This window comes from Cephus cinctus, unplaced genomic scaffold (genome assembly GCF_000341935.2).
Source record: "Cephus cinctus unplaced genomic scaffold, Ccin1 Ccin1_scaffold0153, whole genome shotgun sequence".
NCBI classification, from domain to species: Eukaryota; Metazoa; Arthropoda; class Insecta; order Hymenoptera; family Cephidae; genus Cephus; species Cephus cinctus.
This window is the reverse complement of record NW_014332881.1, coordinates 401059-421892: the sequence shown is the minus strand read 5'-3', so window position 1 is coordinate 421892 and position 20834 is coordinate 401059. Positions and strand designations below refer to the sequence as shown.

Below are 20834 nucleotides of genomic sequence, written 5' to 3'. Positions count from 1 at the left end.
AATAAACTCCCGAAGTAAAGTATAAACTCCTAATCCGAACTTCTCTGGCAAGGAAATATATGCCCACATAGATTCACCAGGTCGATGATAAATAACCAAACGCAATACGTAAAGTCGAAATGCACGAGTTGCACGAGGTTATGCATTTATAAATAAAATGCAAGTATCCTCTCCTTGGTTGCACTAGGGAGGGGGGTCAATGAACCCGTGGGGGCTTTTCTCGTCTTAATAGATTTAATGTCGTGGCTGGATTCAGTGAGGGAGGGTGCAATTTAGTTTATGGTTAGGTTAGGTTACGTTGGGTTGGGTTTTATACCTTGGTAAGGTAAGGTGAGGTGACCGTGAACCACAGGCTGACCTGCGACACAAACACGGACCCCCTGAGCCCCCATAAATCTACCTGTACTGCATCGCCCGTCTCATTCCCGGCGAACCGCACTCGCTTGCATTGTGCATTCTTTCTTTCTTTTTTCTTATTTTTTTTTTTATCTTTTTAAAGCCCTTCCAGTGATAAATACTCTTGGCTCACCCTCGTGTACCACGTTTCCTGCTTTTATCGTTTCTCCGCATGAAAGGGCCTTCTTCTCGTTTATGCACACCGTAGTATCAACTGTAGTATTCTACTTATATACACAGTGGTACCAGAGTTCTCATGAAAATATAGCACAACCCTTGTATCGGTTACGAGGACTCTACTTCTTGTATGGTCTTGAATAAGAATTATGAATTTAAGAATGCATTAGACATTTAGACGAGAATCTTATAGTATTAATTAAATTTCATTTATCGCACTTAAAGACGCACGATCGGTCAACGAGTTTCTTCGATATTTAATTAATTCGAATCGTACAGGATTTGAGGCTCTGTTGAAAATACAATTGGTAGCGTCCGATACGATCGTCAATGTCGATGCAGATTTCATATCTTAATGGCGGCGCACTTTGTGCATCCCGAGGGGAGGCGCTGTGGCTGCACACACGCCGTCGCCATGTATGTCTAACGGCGTCGCGAAAGCGTTCCGCCTGGAGCGACGGTGAAAAATTCAGTCTCGCATGAGAATCTTCGCTTCCGGACATTTTGAAGTCTTCTCGCGATTCAGGGTTCGGTGTTAATTTTATTATTATTCAAAATGGCGGACAAATTAAATACAAATTATACGCTGGACGTCAAATGGCTCGTGTCGGTGGCTGCCTTGTATTATTCTTCGACAATGACGGTGATGATGACGCTCCACTGAAAAAAAAAATTTCTTTACGAAAAAGCCATAAGACTGGTGTACTCTGTTACGTGGCGGAAGTAACGGATGCTTTTAAGTTTATCCATATCAATACGTATTGAGACGCTAGCGGTTATTTATTTATCCGTTAGGTTAGGTCGCGCGGATTAAAAATTTTTATCGAATTTTTTTTCTTTTATCACAAACTTACGTAATACTGCAATGCACGCGGAGCTATCGCTCTAATGAATCACGATCATTTCCGGTTTACGGATGAATCAAGAAGGATGCCTTGCGTTGCCGAGTCTCGTTTCCTTCCGCGGGGATAAACGACTCTGCACGCGCGACGCGCTGCGGTCAGAATTTCACTCACTTTCGCTTTTAATTAATTAGATGCATTCGGCGCCTCGTGCGCCTGCGCAAGTGAGAAAGAACACGGGCTCTTTGGGATTTCATTGGGATATATATAAAAAATAAATAAATGAAGTTAACGTACCCCGGCAGTTACCGAGTACCGCTTGGTTATCTTTAGAAATTTTTTACTCCTACATTCGTACGTGAGTTGTTATATAGGATATATATATATATATATATATATATATATATATATCTTTATGTATATATACACACATTATATGCAAAGTCCATATCAGGAGAAAATAAAGTTACTGAAGTTGCTTATGTACTCTGGGTTCGGCAGTCCTGGAAACAAGATAACTTGGAGCAAGATCAGTTAGGCGTGTGTCTAGTCTCGATTCTGCGAACACTCTGGAAACGCTCGCTCTTCGCCCGAAGATCGACGCCAATTTCCGATTTCATAATAAAGCATCCTCGCGATTTATTCTTATACCGACGAGATGGGAATAAAGTTAAACTTTTTTTTTTTTTTTTTTTTTTTTTTTTTTTTTTCGTACCAACGTAAATAAAAGAAAAAAGCCGCGAGTCCGGCCGCGTTACGTCAGCGCTCCCACGATGCGTTATTCATATGATTCGTGTATTTATTTGCTGGTCCTGTATCTTCCCTGCTTCGCTGTTTTTCTATCCTCATGGAGTCATCCGTGACCTTAGCCTAAGCGATCTTGGCGTTAGCGAGTCGTCGTCTGGGTTTTCGGCTTGTTCGACAGTCGAGCTTACAATGGGTAGGAGCGAAGGGATAAAAAATAATGATAATATCGAAAATCGGTCTCCTTTCGATTTACTTGCAATTTCAATATCGACGAGTTTCACCTTTTTCGGACTATTTGACATCCTCCCTGTCTCCCCTCTAATCCCCCCCCCCTGTCACCCACCATGTCACCGTACACATTTAGTAATAATATAATAATAATAACAATTTGTATTTGCACAATTTCAATTCTCCCTAATTGAAGCGTCACTTGGCAATGAACTTGTCTCTGCGAATGATTGCTCGGATTAAGAGAATAGAGATCGCAGACTTCCGCAAGCGGGAGAGAGACAGAGCGTGGGAGAGGCAAGGCAAGAGGAAACGTTAACGCGTTACCCTCGTAGGAGAAAATCCGGGAGTGCCGGATATCAGTGTAAAAACGTTAATTGCAATTAAGAAAAATTTCACGGTAAGAATGGCCATTGTCTTTGGGATTCGGTTTCATTAATTGTAAACTGGTGCGCGTGTCGGTGCGCAGGGATACAGTCGATCAGCTGGTAACACGTTGGCAGGTATAATAGAGAGGTTGTGTGTACGCGAGGAAGATTTGGTTGGGCCTGGTTTACACAATTGGGTCTGCGCGAGGTTAATGCTCGTGCGAAAGAAAAAGAAGCGCTAAAGAGGAAGGACGATGTTCGTTTATACTCTTGGCGATATAGATTGTGAACTCACCTTGCGAATGATATATATATATATATATTCATTGAAAAAAATTTTGTTCGTACGAACGTTTGAAAATTATTATTTTTTTGTTCTCCCCCCCCCCCTCTCACACGCACTCTTTCACTATTTCACTATACGCAGAATACACACACGACATACGGTACCGTGGACTTATACCGTTAAACCGATAAAATAATTCATATCCCAGATCACACGGTGGTTAGGGTCTTGATCTGGAACGGTTGTTGCCTCACGCATTTAAAAAAAAAACGATCTGCATACAACAACCTTACAATAAACAACGTCTTATGGGAGATTGCCGTTGATTAATATTAATTTTTACCACAATGTTGCTTGTCGTCGCCTTACACGACCCCTTTACCCGCGCCACCCCCTGTTCTCCCTTTTCTCCGTCACCTCCTTTTCACGTCAACCCCGCAGCCATTACATCGCTCTGTATACCGTGGGACGATTTCTATGTTGCCGCACCTTGTCGCTTTTTGCGCGACACCCGATACAGATCTACCGGATTTACGATGTCGCGATGTCTACATAGGAGTTTGCCTGCACGTTGTAAATACCGTCTGAAAGTTTGAGCCATTGGGATCACGGGAGTCGATACCTACTTGTAGATTATGACGGATATTTTTTAAAAACCTAACGTACGTTGATACACGAAGCTCGCCGTGGTACCGCGGAGCGCCGACAGATGGCGGTAGGGCGCGCGGAAAAGTTTGAAAAACGTGTTAGGCGTCCCTACTCGATTGCCAATCGGTTCAAGGTGGAAAAAAAGGATTTTTCAACGCACCCCAGGCGTTTCCTTGCTCGTGAATATAGTTCCTCGTGTCTCGTTGCTAAATCAACATCGCGATTCTTATCTTTATTTATTACGTTATTAAAGCTTCTGTTCGCACGGATAAAACTAGCGTCTGGGAGTACGCTACGACTACGGGCCACTATAAATTCAAACTTCATTTACCTCGCAGTTCTCTTTACTGCGTTATCTTATTACCGTAACCTAATCGGTCACCGATACAAGGCGCCGACGCCTAATTACAATACTTTGTCAACTTTTTTTTAATACTCGAACGTATTTCTTGTATTCCTTAGGTAACCGCAGAGCAGCATTCAATAATCAAAGCTTGCTTTGTAACTCAGACGTAGCTTTGTTGTGTCTCTGCACACTTTCTACGTATCTCGAGAATAATTGTATCTATGGTCAATATATATCTATAGTATGTACACGTGAAATTTATGTGATAGTCGTAGGAAGAAGAAAAAAATGCAAATGCACCACGTTCCAATAGGGAGGCATCTAGGTATATGGGTCGTATTCTGAGTGAATAGCATGCAAATGGTCTGTAGCTACCCAATTAATGTCTGGTAATAACACGGATGTAGGCGTGTAATTATTCAGTAATTGAAACAAGAAGACAAAAGTGCCTCGCAACGAGTAACCGTGAATTTCTGAGGTACGGGGTATTAATTTTCAATGTAAATAGCGGTGCGCGACAAGAAAACTGTTATTAATGGGGATCTCGGACGGTAGCGAACTGGCTTCTACGTAACGTATACGTATTAACGGTGGAAACAGTAGTCGAAGCGTCGCGACGTTATCTCACGTGAATTTACGTGAGTCTAAGGTATCGTATCTCGGACTGGTTTGTTATATCGAAATGGACGATATAGGTAGATTTTTTTATTTCTCAAAACCCTTCAGCTTCACTCGTGTCATGGCCCTGGGCTATTTAACAGTAACGAAGTTTGCCAATTAATATTATCATTGGTGATGATCGAACCGAAAGTCGTCCACGTGCCACCACCCGCTATTAACGATATCTCCATTAGATCACTTATACCGGTGTCTTTTGTTGTTTTGAGAAAGAGAAAAAAAAATTATTTCACGTTACAATCAACAGTGTTCGATAATTACTTTTCTCCCTTATTTCCGTACATCGATATACGTCGTAAGAGGTTGTAATTATTGATCCGTCAGAATACTTTTTATCGATCGAATAATTGGAATCGATCGGAATCGATGAAGAGGTTCTAGGGTGACGTGAGATTTTTTTTCAAATCTTGCAATTTCATCCCGCGCTTTTCATCGCTACGGTTATAAAGTCGTACGTGCGCACTTGTCTAATTAGCTCGAGTAATTACCAGCGTATTAATTCGAACGCTCTCTCTGAGATCGGTAACGATAGCTCCAGCAGACCGAAGCGGACTGAAACGAATAGCAGATATCCAGCCAGTCCCCCAGTATCCTCCGAGGTGGCTGTGGGTGATGGCTGATCCGCGTCTATCAGTCGTCGATCTATCTGGAACAATGGATCAGTGCCGAGAGAGACGCGGAAGAGATAAAGTGAGAAAACATATGTATATTTATGTACACGTGGTCAATGGTAAAGAAAAGAATTACGCGCCGTCACAAAGGGAGTACCTGATAGAAACCAACATGGCCGCTCTCTGTCTATTTAATTGATGCATCGGCAGCGTCCTAGTTATATGCTTGTTCTGAAATCTATTGCAGGATCTTTTTACTTACATAAAGGAAGTTCTCGCACTCGGCGACTTATTTTCTTTAGATCGTTATCCGAATGCTGAGTTCACGATATATATATATCGGGAACGAAGAATGAAAACATTGACTCGTTGTGATTCATCATGGCGTCCGTCACTAGCTTCTTGATACGTTGTATTTAATTGTAATTGAATTGTAGCATCACCTGAAATTGTCCTTACATGCGATTGCACGTAGTCCCATTGTCACGTTTCGGAACTGTATTAACGTTTTCACTGTCGTAGGACGTTTTTGCTTCATGTTCCTCGCACAATGGACGTCGATACGAATTCTTTGTCGGTTATATTGTAATACCTTACGCGTATGGTAATTACCGTAATCCACTGTGATCCTTCTTTTAAAGATAGTGTACCGTGATTTTGTCGCGCGAAATAAAGGGTCCCGAGCCAGATTGAATTACATGGTCAATTTGCCTTTAGAATTCCGTGGTGACCGTTGAACCAGACACGCTTCCATTGTTGGTATTTCCCGTTGCCGCGATGAACTTCGTGACTCCGCCGAGAGATGTCGCGCCGCGCGAACTCGAAGATTCTCAGCGTACCCTTGCGCATCGGACCTTAGGATCACTGCGATTGGACGGCTTTCGGTGGAAATGGCGGGGCGACGAAATATCGTTTGACAGTTGTTTTGGCTAATATTTATTATTCATTGTATATCTTAAATGCATTCGTAGTGCGGTGCCAGGTTAATTCGTATTCCGGGGGTATATTTAAGTCTGTTTGCACTGGCGTATCCCGTGTGATTCGTGAGTGGATTTATTTATGCGCGAATACGTCTCTGATACGACTCGATCTTCCCTTATGTGAATTCGAGGGGATACACGAAATAATCGTGTAAAGAGGCGAAAGGGAAAGAGACCGCCTCCGCGCCGTGACGCAGCAATTCGATCCATCGTGAAAGACCCATTCAATTAGCCCAGACTTACGGATGATGATAAATCGTATACTCGTGAGTTTCAACAAGGGCGTCTTAATGAAACGCCAAGGGGAAAAAAGCCGCTTCCATGCCATTGGCCGCAAACTACCGAGTGATCATGTAAAACCAATAATTTTGTGCTTACCTGTAATAACCGCTGTGACAATCTTTTGCTCGCGTGACACTGACGAACCGTACTCTGTACGTATAACCTTAAAAATTAGAATCTAATAATTTTCTCAATTCCTAACCCTCAACAAAAAATTGCAGTTATCCAAAATCGACACTTCACGCCTCGTTATAATTATCTTAACGGCCACCCGATGTTCCGCGAGTGTTTATAAGTTCGAAAATAACGACGTGAGAATTGGCGCAGAATTTTAATTCTCAGTCTGCCAGACCAGAGCGTCCATCACGCATGCCCGTTCCGCGCTCCAGCCCTGGCAGCATCGGGCGAAGCCACTGATATTTTGACAGTACGCCCTAAACCCTCACGCAACTCGTCAATCTTCCCTTATCCGTTCACTTGCGTCCCAGACTGTACAGATACAGACGTGCGTTGTACAAATTTTCATAACGACTGTTAGTTCGTTCATTCACCGCGTTCTCGTTGCCGAGGTGAGCAAACGTTATAACGTGCACCTCTGCTTGAAAATGGGGTCAGTCGATAGGCGAGTCGTGCAAGTGTCTCATATACACTTCCACAGTGTATTGCTATCGCGTAACAGTGCATAAAATTGATAAGGACTTTTGTGAAAATAGGAACATTGTTTACGAATTGTCTAAAAAAAAAAAAAATGTAAACGTGATTTTTGTAACATTCGAAAAGGGTAAAAATTTGCGTAAAAATTGTGACGACATTTTTTTCAGTGATTTTGGATATTGGAGTATCTGGTGAAATTCAGAGAAAAAAAATGAGTGATTAATAGTGAAAATTATTTTTGACGCGTCAAGGACTGTCAGGGTTCGTCTTACGTCGTATGTACGTAGAATGCGAACTCATGAATTCAAGTTCACGAATCCCGAGGTTTCACGGTGAAGACGGTCACGCGTCTTCTGGGTGGCTGGTGATGCGTCCGTTGCCATTTGCATTGTGCATATAAAAGAATGTTACTGCGTGGGAACATAATTGAACCATGAGATATCCCGCCGGGATTACTGACTCTTTGGCTATCTGACTTTTGCTGAGTTGGTCGAGAAGGGTATAACGTCGGTACGACCGGTGAACTTTGTGGGACCAGGGGAGCCACTTGGACTGGGGGGAGACCCGATAAAGAAAGTCTAACGAGACAAACAGGATGAGTCACTTCGACTGGAAGCTGCTGCGCCGGAAGAAGGTATCATCACGTTTGAGTACAGTTCGTTCCCTTTTTCCGGTCAACGTACCTTCATGGATTCATCGATAGAAAAATGCATGCTATACCGAATATTGGGGGAGGTCAAGAAAGTTCAAAGGTCATGGATAATCTTTCAGTCCAATATGAATGTTGCTTTTAAAGAAAGTACAAGTTTTAACGGTGATTTATGATATTGGGGAATATGTAATTTTTTAGGATCTTTACATAACTTTTTTTTTTTACTGCATTTTTTTCTTTTTTCTTTGTAATAGTAAATTCCAGTAAAATCGTGGGAATTTAACGATGGGTCGGCAAAAATTTTCTGTGCTTGGTTATCCCAACCCAGGTCTAACCTTACCTGTCTGGTTGGCTGTGTTAGCTGCTACCTATCTTTGTACTCGGCGGCATCTTATGCCTGTTACTTATTTACGTTAGACGGCGAACGTGAGTCTCTTCGCCCCCAGCTTTCTCCTTTCGGTGAAACAGATGCAAGAAAACCAGCACGAAGGAGCCTCACGACCTTGTCTACCATCCTTCCTTCTTCGTGCCTCTTAATTAAATATCGGGAAATTAGCATGGCGCCGTTTGGACTGCCATTAAAAAAACGTGCTTCTCGAGCTTTTCGATAGTATTCAGCGAGGTACCGGTTACTTTCTAATGGACGATAAAATTACCAAATTGACCCGAGGATGTGGGAGCTAGATTGAAAGAAATTTTTGTGTGGTATTTTTGAGAAAATAAAAAAAGTTAATAATTTTTGAAACTTATTATTTTGAATTTTGCACGGATTCAACAAACCCAATATGGCGACTGTCTTCGCGTGTAACGTATGGTTGGTATGGCTGATCAGGGATTACTACTTATCCACTTCGCGAAGTGGAAAGGTCCTTGGTAGGACAATGGCCCCGTTTCAGGTTCCCACGTGCTGTCCGAATCGTCTGCAACGACCGCGCCTTGAATTTTCGGCCGATGGGACTATGACGTGTGATTCTTAAAATCTAAATTCACTTAATTTTGGATTTTTTTTCTTCCCCCAAAAATCCCATCTTCGTTTTTACCTACAATTTCGACTGCGTCAATTTCTAACCTCACTTCGTACACGGTTCTACGAAGTTCTCGAAGGACTTTGCAAACGTGACGTATACGGGTTACACGTTGTCCTACATTGCCGGGAGTCCTTCGCAGGCTATAATTAAACTAACGCGCCACCGCGAGGACTGGGGGGGAGTTTGGTTCGGTCTTTGGCTCGGATACGACGATCGCACGTGGGGCACGATGTAGGCCAGTTGAACCGAGCGTTGCCCGGTACAGGAAGGGGTTGTTGATGCAGCTTCAAATCAATAGCCGAGCACCAACCCCGGCAGTGCGCCCAAACGTTTCCTTACAGTCGCACAGTTAGCCGTTGCATAGCTGAAGGTGAAATCGCGTCTCGGTGGAATAGAAACAAAAGATTTAAAAAATTCCGTAAAAAATACCGCGAAAGGTGAAGAATAAATTTTCGAGCTAAGGAAAGGGCCAGTGACGTTACCATCCTCCGGGCAGCCTTTCTCTTGGTTTTTTCTTTTTTTTTTCTTTACGACGTGGGACCGCCCAAGAAATTCTCGAGTTTTACGAGTCTCGGTAAACAAAACGCTCACTTGCATTCAACCCTAATGGCATTGTCAACACTTTTACTTAACGCTCACTCCCACGAGCATTGCACTCTTTTTCTTTTTACTGAAAAAAAAAAAAAAAAATTCACCCTAACTCGAGTTAAATTTTTTTTTTTTTTAAATTACACGGTTTTGGTTTCTCCGCTAAATTACGTCGTTAGGTAACTTTACGAGCGTTCTAGAAGAATTTTTAATTTCGCATATAATTCCAGGACTCATGCCCTTTTCGTAAATTTGTTTCACGTACGAGTCACGTGGTTTGTATACGCGAGTGATTTAAAAATTTTTTTTTTTCCCAGTTAGAAAATCAAGTCGCCACCCCCCTGCTATTCTTTCATCTACCTCGTAACCTTATGAAGCGACTAAGGGCGCAAGGCTGACGACTATGGGGTTTTTACCCTGGCAGCTCGCAGACCCCAGGGTGAATTCTCTTTGTTCGCTATGGCTCTATACATATCGCCCTTGGCTCCGTGCATTTCACTAACCTGGCGTAACCCGCTCAGTCGACCTGGTAATTGAGTTAGGTCTGGGATCCGTGTTGCAATTTACCTCTTGCGCTTATATTATGTATACCTAAGTTGCATGTAACGTTCAAGCCTGGTTTGCATTATTGGAAAGGGTCTTGCCTTCGGTACTTTGAAAAGCTTTACTATACCCAGTGTCTCTTATTCGTTCGCACGAGTAACTGCCGATCGAGCATTTGGAAATTAACGTTGAAAACGCTCTTTTTACGAAATTTCAAATTCGCTGTAACCCACGTTCTCGCATTCACTGTTTTTCCTACTTTTCTTTGATTCCGCGCGACGTATATTGATTTAGGGGCTGTTTTTTTAGAACTTTTCAGGGCGGGGGGGTGAATTATTATCATCCCTCCCCCTTTACAATTCGCGGCTTGGGATACACGGTATACCCATCGATTCGCTGGACGACAGGAACTTGTTACGAACCTCTCTGGCTTCCGGTTGGCTGGCATCACGTCGGCTACTTTGGACGTGACTGTAGCTTCTCACGAAGCTTTGGGCTGCTTTCTATGTACTCTTGTCAAAGAAGTGGATTTTCTCTTCGAGTCTTATAGTAGGAGGGTTCGGAGGATCGATGAGCTGCTGGATGAGTTACCTAACCTTAATGTATAGAAGTGCCCCTTGTAAATACGTACAGATCCTCTTTGGCTTATCTTACTGATAATCGAAATAATATATATACATATAGCGTCATTGAATTTCGTGGTATGTTCCAGTTCAGATTTCACCAATCGTTCACGGTTCAGTAATCACTCTCGTGTACTGCAGGTCCTTTCAGTTCGTAAATTGGATCAAGAATAAAAAGATTATTGAACAAAAATAATATTTTACCAATTCGAAGGAAAGTTGTAAAAAAAAAACAATTAAAAAAATTGTTTTGAATGGACTGCCAAGTAAGGTTAAATATGTAAAAAAAAAAGGTGACGCGAATTCGTAACCGTCTAAAAAATTGGTTATTAAATTTCTTTTTTAAGGATTTACTCCACCCAAGTCCCAGGACTCGTGAATTTTCCAAGTCTCCGAAGCCGTGTCGAATTCGCGCACAGTAAATTCCGAGTCGTTCGCGCCCATAATAAAGTGTATGCTATCGAGGCACGCTTCGCTGACCAAGGAACGTGTACGAGGAAGCCAAAGATGGCACCAGGTTCCGAGGTTCCATGAAATATTTAACAAGTCAGTATCTTCCACGAGGTACTCGGCCAGCCCTAACTCGTAGGATGATCCTGTCGAGGATTTTTATAACATCCGAAGTTACTAGCCATGATAGCCCAAGCCCTCAATCCTGATTTACAGAAGATGTCGGAGTCGATGGTATATAGGTATACGTGGACCCTGGTGAATTCAATGATCACCTGGACAACATCCTCTGGCGTAAATTACACCTGGTGCTAATTAACATCGTCGGCCAGTACCTTATCGCCTGTAGCACGTCGGAAGGACACCTAGCTCCAGATAGGACCACTGCTTGTTCCTCCAGCTCAGCGCCGGGTATCGCTCTATTGGCCACGGAGTACCTCCATCAGGACGTTCAGGATGCTCAGGACTCCGTAGACCATTTATCCTCGGGCCTCTACAGTCGCATTATTCAGGAAGGATATATACTGTGCCAGTGCTGGTACTACTTGGTACCGGGTGTTATGTTAGGTTCTTGGTCTGCCAGATCCACTGGTTGGCTGGTCTAGGTGCTGAGGTAGTCGGCACGATTTTTCGATCACGCTTCCGATATCTTGGCTACGTATATACATCGGTCTCTTGACCAGCCAAGTCTTCGGATTTGATCTTTTTTATCTACAACCGGAAGTTGGTATTCTGGTTTTTTTTTTTTCGTTTATATAAAATCAACAGAAGCTTATGAGGCGCGAACTTTCCCTCGTGTTCGACGTCTTGAGCCTTGTTCAAGTGGATGGATGCTGGGCGGGGCGGGTGGTGGTAGCAGGAGGTGGTGGTAGACGGGCAAGTGTTGGCAACCTCATAGGAGATCCTTGGGTTTACACTGGAAAAGAAAGGTGTATATGGGAGAACTTGCTGGATCATTCCGAGGGTATCCCGCGGTATAGTGGGTACACGTATTCACGCTTAGAGCGAAAGAAGGAGATAAAGATGGCGGCACCCGTGCATGCTCCCAATGAGCCACTCGCTTTTAAGATTAGCCGTATTCCGCTCCCACGCCTCGTATCGCTTCATCGCAGATTCAATCTGCTCGTTTCTAACCCAGACCTCTCAAACGATGAAAGTTGCCTGTCGATCCCGAACGACTCCTCTTAATCCCGATGATGCCGTAGGAGCTGGTCCAGGACGACGTTCGAGTCTCGCTGACCCGACGAAGCCCTCGTGATGCTGTCTTTCTCTTTGACTTAGATGCTTATGGATTACATTTTTTTTTAGGTTATACCTGCCGAGCGTCGAGGACCCGAGAAGGATGAGACGTGGACCCTAGCGTCCGAGGGTCCGGACCCGGTGTGCTGTGACCCGGAGGAGGTCAGGGATGCCAGACACAAGGTCCTCGAGGTCCACTGCGCTCTGAATCCGCATCAGGAGACTGCGGAGTACGAGCCCAATTTACCTAGGAGTCATGAGACTCGCAAGAGCAAGACCAAAAGGGTCAAGAGCTACCTCAGAAAGTGCAAGGACGCTTTGTCCAGGTCTGAGGAAGGCAGCGTCGAGAGACGCAAGGAGAACTCTACTTCCTGGTACCTGGATGAGAATTCGCGCGCCGAATGCCAACGGGTAGAGCCTCCGTCGCAGGATGATCTTGCGCGACCGGAAGTCGCTGCGGTACCGACTACCAAGGAGGACGAGGAACACGTAGGTCAGACTGGACCAGTTACGGAAGTACAGAAGGAGTACGAGAGGGGAAGCAAGATGTCTCTCTACGAGGATGCTACTGACCTGGTCCAGGATCATCAGCATGCCGTCGATGGGGAGATCAACAAGGAATCTTTGGAGACTCTGCTTGCCGAGGACTCTAATTTAAACAAGTGCGACTCCAGTGATACCCTCATTGCTGAGGTGGTACCGGAAGTGGTCACTGCCATCAATGAGCTGGAGGTCGAGCTCACTTCCGGCGATCACAAGGACAACCTGAGTCAGGATACTTCGTTCGTCCCGGTTGCAGTTGGGGTGAGTCTATATGGAATTTTTATCAGTCTGTACCTCGTACTGGAGCCATGTACCAGTTCAGCATCCGCTGATCTCTACAGCGAAACTTTAGACCCGGTCGTAGTTCTACGTACAAGCGTATACGCACGAGCTAAGAAATACAGACGATTGTCTTTGTCTCGCAGTCCGAATGTCAAGTACTGGAACATCAAGTGGGTGTATCGAAGAAATTGCCAATCAATTTCTCCCAGATATTTAATTTTTGATACTGATCGGCTCTCGCGCATTCCTGCGTACAGTACCTGGCTCTGCGTATATGCACGTTATGTATTGCACGCACAGGAGACCCCATAACCTTGATAGCCACCAGGTCCGTGAATTAGTTACTCTGTGGAATGGCTCCTATGTTCTCCTGGGTAATATCGTTAGCAAAGGTCTGGCTGGTCGTTTAGCCGCCGCCGCCGCCGCGCATTATGTAGGACAGCAGCGCCTTACGCTGGCAGCTGTTGGCGCAGCTGGTTTTCAGGGTAATTGGGAATCTTTTATACGTAAGGATCTTCCGCAGCCTCCCGTATCACTTCTCTCACCCAGATACCTACATAATATCGGACCCGAGACGGAATAGATTGTTGTTTGGCTTAGCTGAGGACTGTGCTGCTTGACTCGCCGGGTGAGGTTGGGTTAAGTCTCAGAGGTACTTGTTAGGGCGGACCCGTAAGCCCAGAGGTGTGTATGGGAATTGCAGGTCGTGCTCATTAATTATATCAGACATGATCTATCTGGACCAGGGTACAGGGCCTCAAGACCCAAGAGTCACCTGGGTATACGATCTAGCCCAGTCTCTAGTGTTTCCCCTATGCATTTTCATGACCCATTGGTCAATGTCTGACCTCGGATATAAAATTTTTTTTTCAAATATTCAAAATCGACCGGATTGATCTAGATAAATTATTTTGAGAAAATTAAATTTTTTTATTTTACCTGACTTTTTTTTTTTGAAAAATTTTTTACGCCGTCAAAATGGCACTTGACGGGTACAGGATCGAATGGTCTGGAAAAATGATCCGGAATGATTAAAAAAATTTTTAATAATCAAAGTACCGGAAGCTCACCCGTAGTATTTTTTATGTTTTGTTAACTCGACGAATTTTCTTACGCCATCCAACTGGCGCTTGACAGCTCTGTACGATCGAACGATCTGGAAAAATGATCCGGAATGATTAAAAAATTTTTAATAATCAAAGTACCGGAAGCTTAACCGTACTCCTTTTTTATGTTTGGTTAACTCGACATATATAACCTGAGGTGTACAGTGGGTACGCGCTTGTGGTCTTGTCATATACCGGGTGGCGTAAATCTATCGAGCTGACAGGAACGATCACCGCTGAAACGCTACCCGATCATCAGTCGAGAAAGTGTAGCTCTGGAAAATTATTGCAGCACGCCTTTCAGCCTTTTAAGAGCGTTACCATCGACCTAACGTCAGATTATAGATTAGGCCACTCCTCTATCCACGCTGGAAAATGATAAGCAGAAACCTCGGGGATTTATTGTAATTGGTAGTAATGACGGTTTAACGCGTTTCGCAGATACACTTAACGTTAGGACTGGGACGACCAATGGTAATTCATCGCGAGGATCCAGATCTGCTGCCGCGTCTTCCTGCTTCCTTCAGGAAGTAACCCAAGAAATATCTTTTTTTCCCCGGCGTAAGATCGCCCGATCAAACCTTATCGAAAGCACTTGGCACGACGAGATATGCAAAAAATTTCGAAAAAAAAAAAATTATTTTCAAAAACGTTCTTAAAATTTTTTTTTCCTCGGATTCAACTTTACCCTAGTCAGGGGTTGCTCATGGGACTTTCGCATGCTGCAGCTAATTTTCCATGTACGCGACGTTTATCGCGTGCAGCGCCCGTGCATTCGTCATTTACCGGGTGTCCGGGTAATACGATCCGACTATAACGGGTATTCGATGTAGCTTTATTGGACCTTTTCTGATACGTCGTCGCTGCCACTTTCATCTTAATTCGGGATGACGGCTTTCCTTGTCAAAGGGCCGCTTTCACGCTTGCTATACCTGTATATATATTTAAAGGTCAGGTTAGGTGCGTAAGTGGACTTGATTAATGAAAACACAAAATCGATCCCTTTTTATGTCTCACGTCCATTCTCTGTATCCATAACATTTATTCAATTCCGATTGCATCAATACCATCGTTACCTCTTCCCCGCCTGCGCGCCATCTTCTGGGACGTTAAGGATACCCAGCTGTATATATGTACGTGTAGTCAGTCGTTAAAGATAAGAACGACAGTAGCAAATAGTCATTCCTTATGGCTCTTTAGCCAAGCATAGAGTTCCCAGCTGCACGGGCGAAGTGTATTAATGATACCGAGGCCAGTGGAAACGAGGGTGAGAGGTCAATATATTTCATGCAAGTATCAAGACACTCCGTATATGCCCTTGCACGTGACTCCGGGGGTTACCGTATTAGTACTTTCACGGCTTAAAAAAATTTTTCAACCAAAAAATAAACCCTTAATTTTGTATGGGGTTGATAAAATTTTAAAAAATTTACAATTTATATTTTAAATACATGAGTTACATTTTTTTTTTAATTATATCACCTAATCCGTATACCTTTTATCGGGATAGGTTAACTTCAGTCACGTGGAAGTTTCCCCACGTTAAACCTGGCTTGGCTATGCGAAGTACAGGGCCGTCCCCAATTAATTCCGATCTCCGCCAGTGAAACTGAAGCGTCGCGTGAGGTCTGGCATGTCGGATGAATAATGACAGTTTGATGCCATCCGTGTGTACGAGTCCCGACTTATGCGGGAATCGCGGCGCAGGGAAAAAGAGCGGCAATGCGTTTCAGCCGCACGTTAAGTCGCATACCGGAAAATCCTGAAGATTTTCTATCCGTCGGTCGTGAACGTTTAACGACACCGGACGAATGGTACTGCGAGAGGAGCGTATGCTGGACGCGAATCCTGAGACGAGGAATGCGTTAAAACCGCATAAAGATTTAATAACCGTTATAAGGGGGATGAAGGGGGGGTTGAAATTGCAAAAATTTCTTCAACCATTTCGTACGTGGGGATGATAAATTTTTTTTAACCACCCTTCTCGCGAAGTCTTACGAGTAGGGATGTTTTTGGAAACGCTTCATCCCCATACCGAAGATCAATATCTATGGAAAAATTAGGGGATGATTTTCGGTTACGAGGAGCCAAACCTAAAAAAAAAGATATACGCCCGTTTTCCGCTACTAGGAGAAACCAAGGGTAGACCGACGGTATATAAGGGGGTTGGTTTTGTATCGCGATAGAGGATCTGCCGATAATACCCTGGCGTAAGGGTGGTTTCGATCCCCTCGGCGAAAATTGAGGATAAAGTTTCTCCGAAATACCATTTCGTAAATTGCCTCGTTCGGTCAACCCCTTATACACTTAGTGCGCGCATGCGCATTGGCGTTTTCGTCATTGACCGTTGAAAATTCATAACCTCAAATTGTCGTTACGAGAAAACCGTAAATGTATATGGATATATGTATATCTGTATAGGATCGGTATAACGCGTGTATCCGGGATTGCATCGTCAGTCGTAGACACGGAGATATGACGTTGGCAATAACTACGGCCCCGTTAAAGTACGCGAAAGAAGCGCGAAAGACACGAGGGAAATAAATATATAACGGCGATCATCGCGATGCACTCTGGGTCGTGTTTATATCGACAACAAGACGGCGAAGTATAGACAGCAAAGACGACTATCAGGCCCCTCGGAGTCCCATCTGCCTCTTGTATCGTGTACGGAATCAAATCGGTCTTTCACGTGGTAGAAGCAGCTGTGATACTTTTTTTTTTCGCGACAGTGAGAACGTACCTTGAGCCCACGGTACACGGTGCATCAAGCCCTTCGACACGGCCACACCCACCATTGGCGATCTTCCGGTGAGTTATTTCTCCTGGAACCGGCTCAGCCAATCGAAATCAAGGACCCCGCTCGGACCCAACTACCGAGCTGAAGTCAGCTGATCGAGCCGGTAGATATTACGTATAATACAGAGCCACAAAATTGTATAACAATAAAAGAAAGGCAGTGCTTCCACGATAAATAAAATGGCCGACAATTCGGCACCAAAGTCGTCGCCGTCCGGTCTGCGGCGTGAAAATAGAATCTGGAGAAAGTGAGATAGGCTCAGGGAGCCGTGATGCCTCGTGATACGCGATCCTACCGTACTGCGGCGACGTCGCGACGGCATTGTGTGTCTCTTCGGGATTGGGTCACGTTTCCGGTAATTAATGAATCACGTGATTCGCGGCTCGGTAACGTTTATAAATCTGTCCGATCGTTTGATTTAAATCGCGCCCGGCAACCAATGGGATTCGAGATTGGCTGGAACGACGTCGCTAAACGTCATCGGACGCGAGCCAGGTCTCCGTCTTGGGGCTACGTGTAAATCGATCTGCCGATAAGTATCTGGTCGCAGCCCCTCCCTCCCCACCTTCGATTCTTAACGTACCACGTCACGACGCCTCCATCCGATTTCTTTGGGTCGCCTTTGGTAACGTTACCCCTTGACGGGCTGTATCTTTATATCGGCTTGACCCACGTGACCTCGCCTACCGTCGTCGTAACCACTCGGAACACTCCTTGCTGCTTTTCCTTGGCCGTTTCTCCATTTCCTAACCTCTTATAAATTCCTCGGTACCCTCGTCTCTCTCTCTCTCTCGGTCTTTGACTCTCTTGTGAGAATCGAGCAATGAGCGAATTATTGTTATTATTTTTTTTTTATTTTGATCCTACGTAACGTGACCCAAGACAGTCCCGTATTAATAGTAACGCGACCATACGCGGCTTGTGATCCGATCCCGGGGTCAGTTAGGTAATACACGGTCATTATTAGAGTGACGTGAATGTCCCGTAGGTCATTCATGATCGAGGAATCGTCCTAGCGAAGGCGCAGGGCTACCAACGTGTAGATCTTGTCGGAGAATCAGGTACTCAGGTATATATATATATATATATGATACAGAGATCTCTAACTATGCTTCCGCAAGGATCACACCCGAGACCTGACCCACATCCCACGAGAGACACGAACCACCTCTTCTACGTAGATGACATTTCCACGAGACCCCAGCCGTTCGTCTTCTGCGACTCCGTTCAGAGACGTTACTCCTAGGTCGTGCCGCGCGACTTCACTACAGTTGCACTTATCCTAGGTACAGTTCGCCGGAGTCCCAGTCATCCATTCCAGATGAGAGCTCTAAACAGAGGTAGAGCCGCCGGGTCGAAAGAGTACCTTAGGCGATCCAGGATACGTCAAGATGGTCTAGATGAATTTTTTTATTTTTTTTTATTTGATCCTTCGTGATGTTTTTTGAGAAAATTTTTGCTATTCGTTATTATTCTTTATTCAATTACAAATATTTACTTCGACCCGGTATATATCTTTCTCGTCTGAAATTCGCAGCATCCCTTGACAGCCCATCTCCATCATCCGAATCGATAGCAGTCAGCGTTGGCCATTGAGCCGGTCTGCCGGTCGGCATCCGAGTCATTAAACGGCTAGCGAGAAGAGATTATCGGTCGGCAGAGCCCGCGCTCGTTTCTCAATATTTATTACCAGCATCCTGCACGCCCCGTGGACCCGGCGCGCTTCTGAATCTGGAGCGCGAGGACTTCGACGTCAGGCAAGCTTCGAGACCGTCTTCACGGACTCTACGTCGAGTAACAGCGGGAAATTTGAATTTTTTTCTTGTCTTACCAACTACTTCGAGATCCTTCGGGATGCTGCGGAAGATGATAATCCCAAAGTTAACCCGAGTACCTTTCTCCTTACCTGGGGGATCCGATGGTCGCTACCAACCGGGTTACCGGCGTCTCAAGCTTTCCTCGACGCTTCTGGCGAACCATATACATGTATTGCATTAACATCGTAACACGTCGCACCAGCTCATCTCACGTGAAAAATGAAAATGAAAGTCTTAATAACGGTCGGGGGCCATAAGAAGCCGTGGCTGATATCCTTCATGCCGTAGAAGTGTGCCGAGTGGCTACGTTGACGGCTACCTGACCAGTCAGACACGGCTATGCTCCTTAACCCGGGAGTAGGTAACCCGTGTGTACGATTGGTCAATTTCTTTGTAGCTGACGAACTTTCATTTCCGGTTTTTTCTTTTCCTCGATTCCATTGTTATTATTATTGAAGAATTTTTTTTAACATTTATCACCTCGCGCGTGTTTATACGTATTTATATATTTATTTTACTAGCTCGAATGTATTTTCAAGGCTCGTTTACATCGCGCTATTAAGCCCGAAGTAAGAAAAGTATTTTTTCTCAGGAACCCACGACACCCACGTGGGCAATACTGTCTTCAGGAGACGTAAAAGGTATCGCGAAGTGGATGCCGGCAAATTACAGAACGTACTCACTGTGATGATTGTCAAGTTGGCATCTCTTGGCGTGGAGTACATAGTATGTAGATGCACCAGTGGCTATACTCTTTCGGGTGGGACTAATGGAAAGCTTAGCGAAAGATAATATTTTCAGGGCGAGTTTATATTTTTTACGTCGATGCCGACTGTGGAGAACTTTTCGAAAGACGTCGACCAATCGCGTGGCTTGTACGACTGGATTCACTTCTGATTGGCTCGACGGTGACGTTTAACACGGTTCTCGTAGGTTACGTAGTTGGGTATGCTGTTTCATATCAACCTAACCTAACTTCAGGTATAAAGGTACCTGGAACGTGTCAGGTTAAAACGAATGATGTATCGTTCAGTCGTCGCTCTACATTTCAAGTCAGCCCTAAGCATCTTGATTAATATACCCACCTGAGGATACGTGCTGATACGCTATGTCTTTTTGCCGTGGAAATGCTGCTTGGGTGGTACCGAAGTATTTTGTCGCTGCGATTTTAATTCCTTGAGGTAACTTGTGAACTTGGCTTGATTAAGTTTTTTCGAATTTTTAATTAATTTTTCCAAAATTCTTTAAGCAGATTTTTTCGATCGAGTCGGATCTATGGGTGATTAGGAATTTTTTTTTCGATAATTTTTCTGTGTTTATCTCAGGTATTTTGGGGATCAGTGGCGATTAGATTGCAGGTCGATTTCATTATAATGAATATTTGTATTGGTCGAGGTACGCAGTAATTTTTTTTTTAAATTGACTTCCACCGTCTATCGCGGTTCTGGCTGCTGGCTTTCTGATTCCGAGAGATATAAATATTTGATAGCAAATCGTATCCATGTGAACTGGACTTTATACGAATAGCCTACAGCTGGCACAGCTCAGATTCACGTAGCTATGATTTCGTTTAACTCAGCATTTGCCTACCCTAGTTCTCTTTTCCTTTTCTTTTCCTCCAGTTAATTATCCCTGTGCACATGGTCACTGCGCGTAAGAGAAAGTAACTGCGCGTAAGGCTGTCTTTGACGTGCTTTACGAAAATTGCCAGTTTTCCATAAACGCTCGTTAGACACGCATCGTTCTGCTTGTTTCCAGTATTTCCAATGTGATTTCAGGAAATCGATCATAGTCGATGTATCGATCGACTCGTATCGCCTATAATTATGAAAAGTCAGTGTTTCAACAAAAAAAAAAAAAAAAAAAAAAAAAAAAAAAAAAAAAAAAAAAAAAAAAAAAAAAAAAAAAAAAAAAAAAAAA

The 20834-nt window shown here is 44.1% G+C and overlaps 1 protein-coding gene and 1 long non-coding RNA gene across 6 annotated transcripts in view; one reads left to right on the top strand and one right to left on the bottom strand.

Annotated features, from left to right (window-relative positions):
- The window catches only part of LOC107263348 (puratrophin-1), a 131815-nt gene that overhangs the window by 2375 nt on the left and 108606 nt on the right, over window positions 1-20834 (top strand). For 3 of the 4 annotated variants that reach the window (XM_015730421.2, XM_025080711.1, XM_025080712.1), the window contains exon 2: window positions 12436-13170. In XM_015730421.2, coding sequence (XP_015585907.1) covers window positions 12436-13170 — 735 coding nt within the window. Of the gene's footprint in view, window positions 1-6782; window positions 7878-12435; window positions 13171-20834 lie in introns of those variants that run through there. The other variant, XM_015730422.2, reaches the window with a different exon arrangement.
- Window positions 319-6296, bottom strand: LOC107263366. 2 transcript variants are annotated; one of them, XR_003058472.1, is made up of 4 exons: window positions 5940-6296; window positions 5590-5770; window positions 5205-5362; window positions 319-1233 (listed from the first exon to the last, which is right to left on the bottom strand). It is a non-coding gene; the product is annotated as an uncharacterized LOC107263366 (long non-coding RNA). The 2 variants fall into 2 exon arrangements; XR_003058471.1 differs by having other exon boundaries at window positions 5205-5358.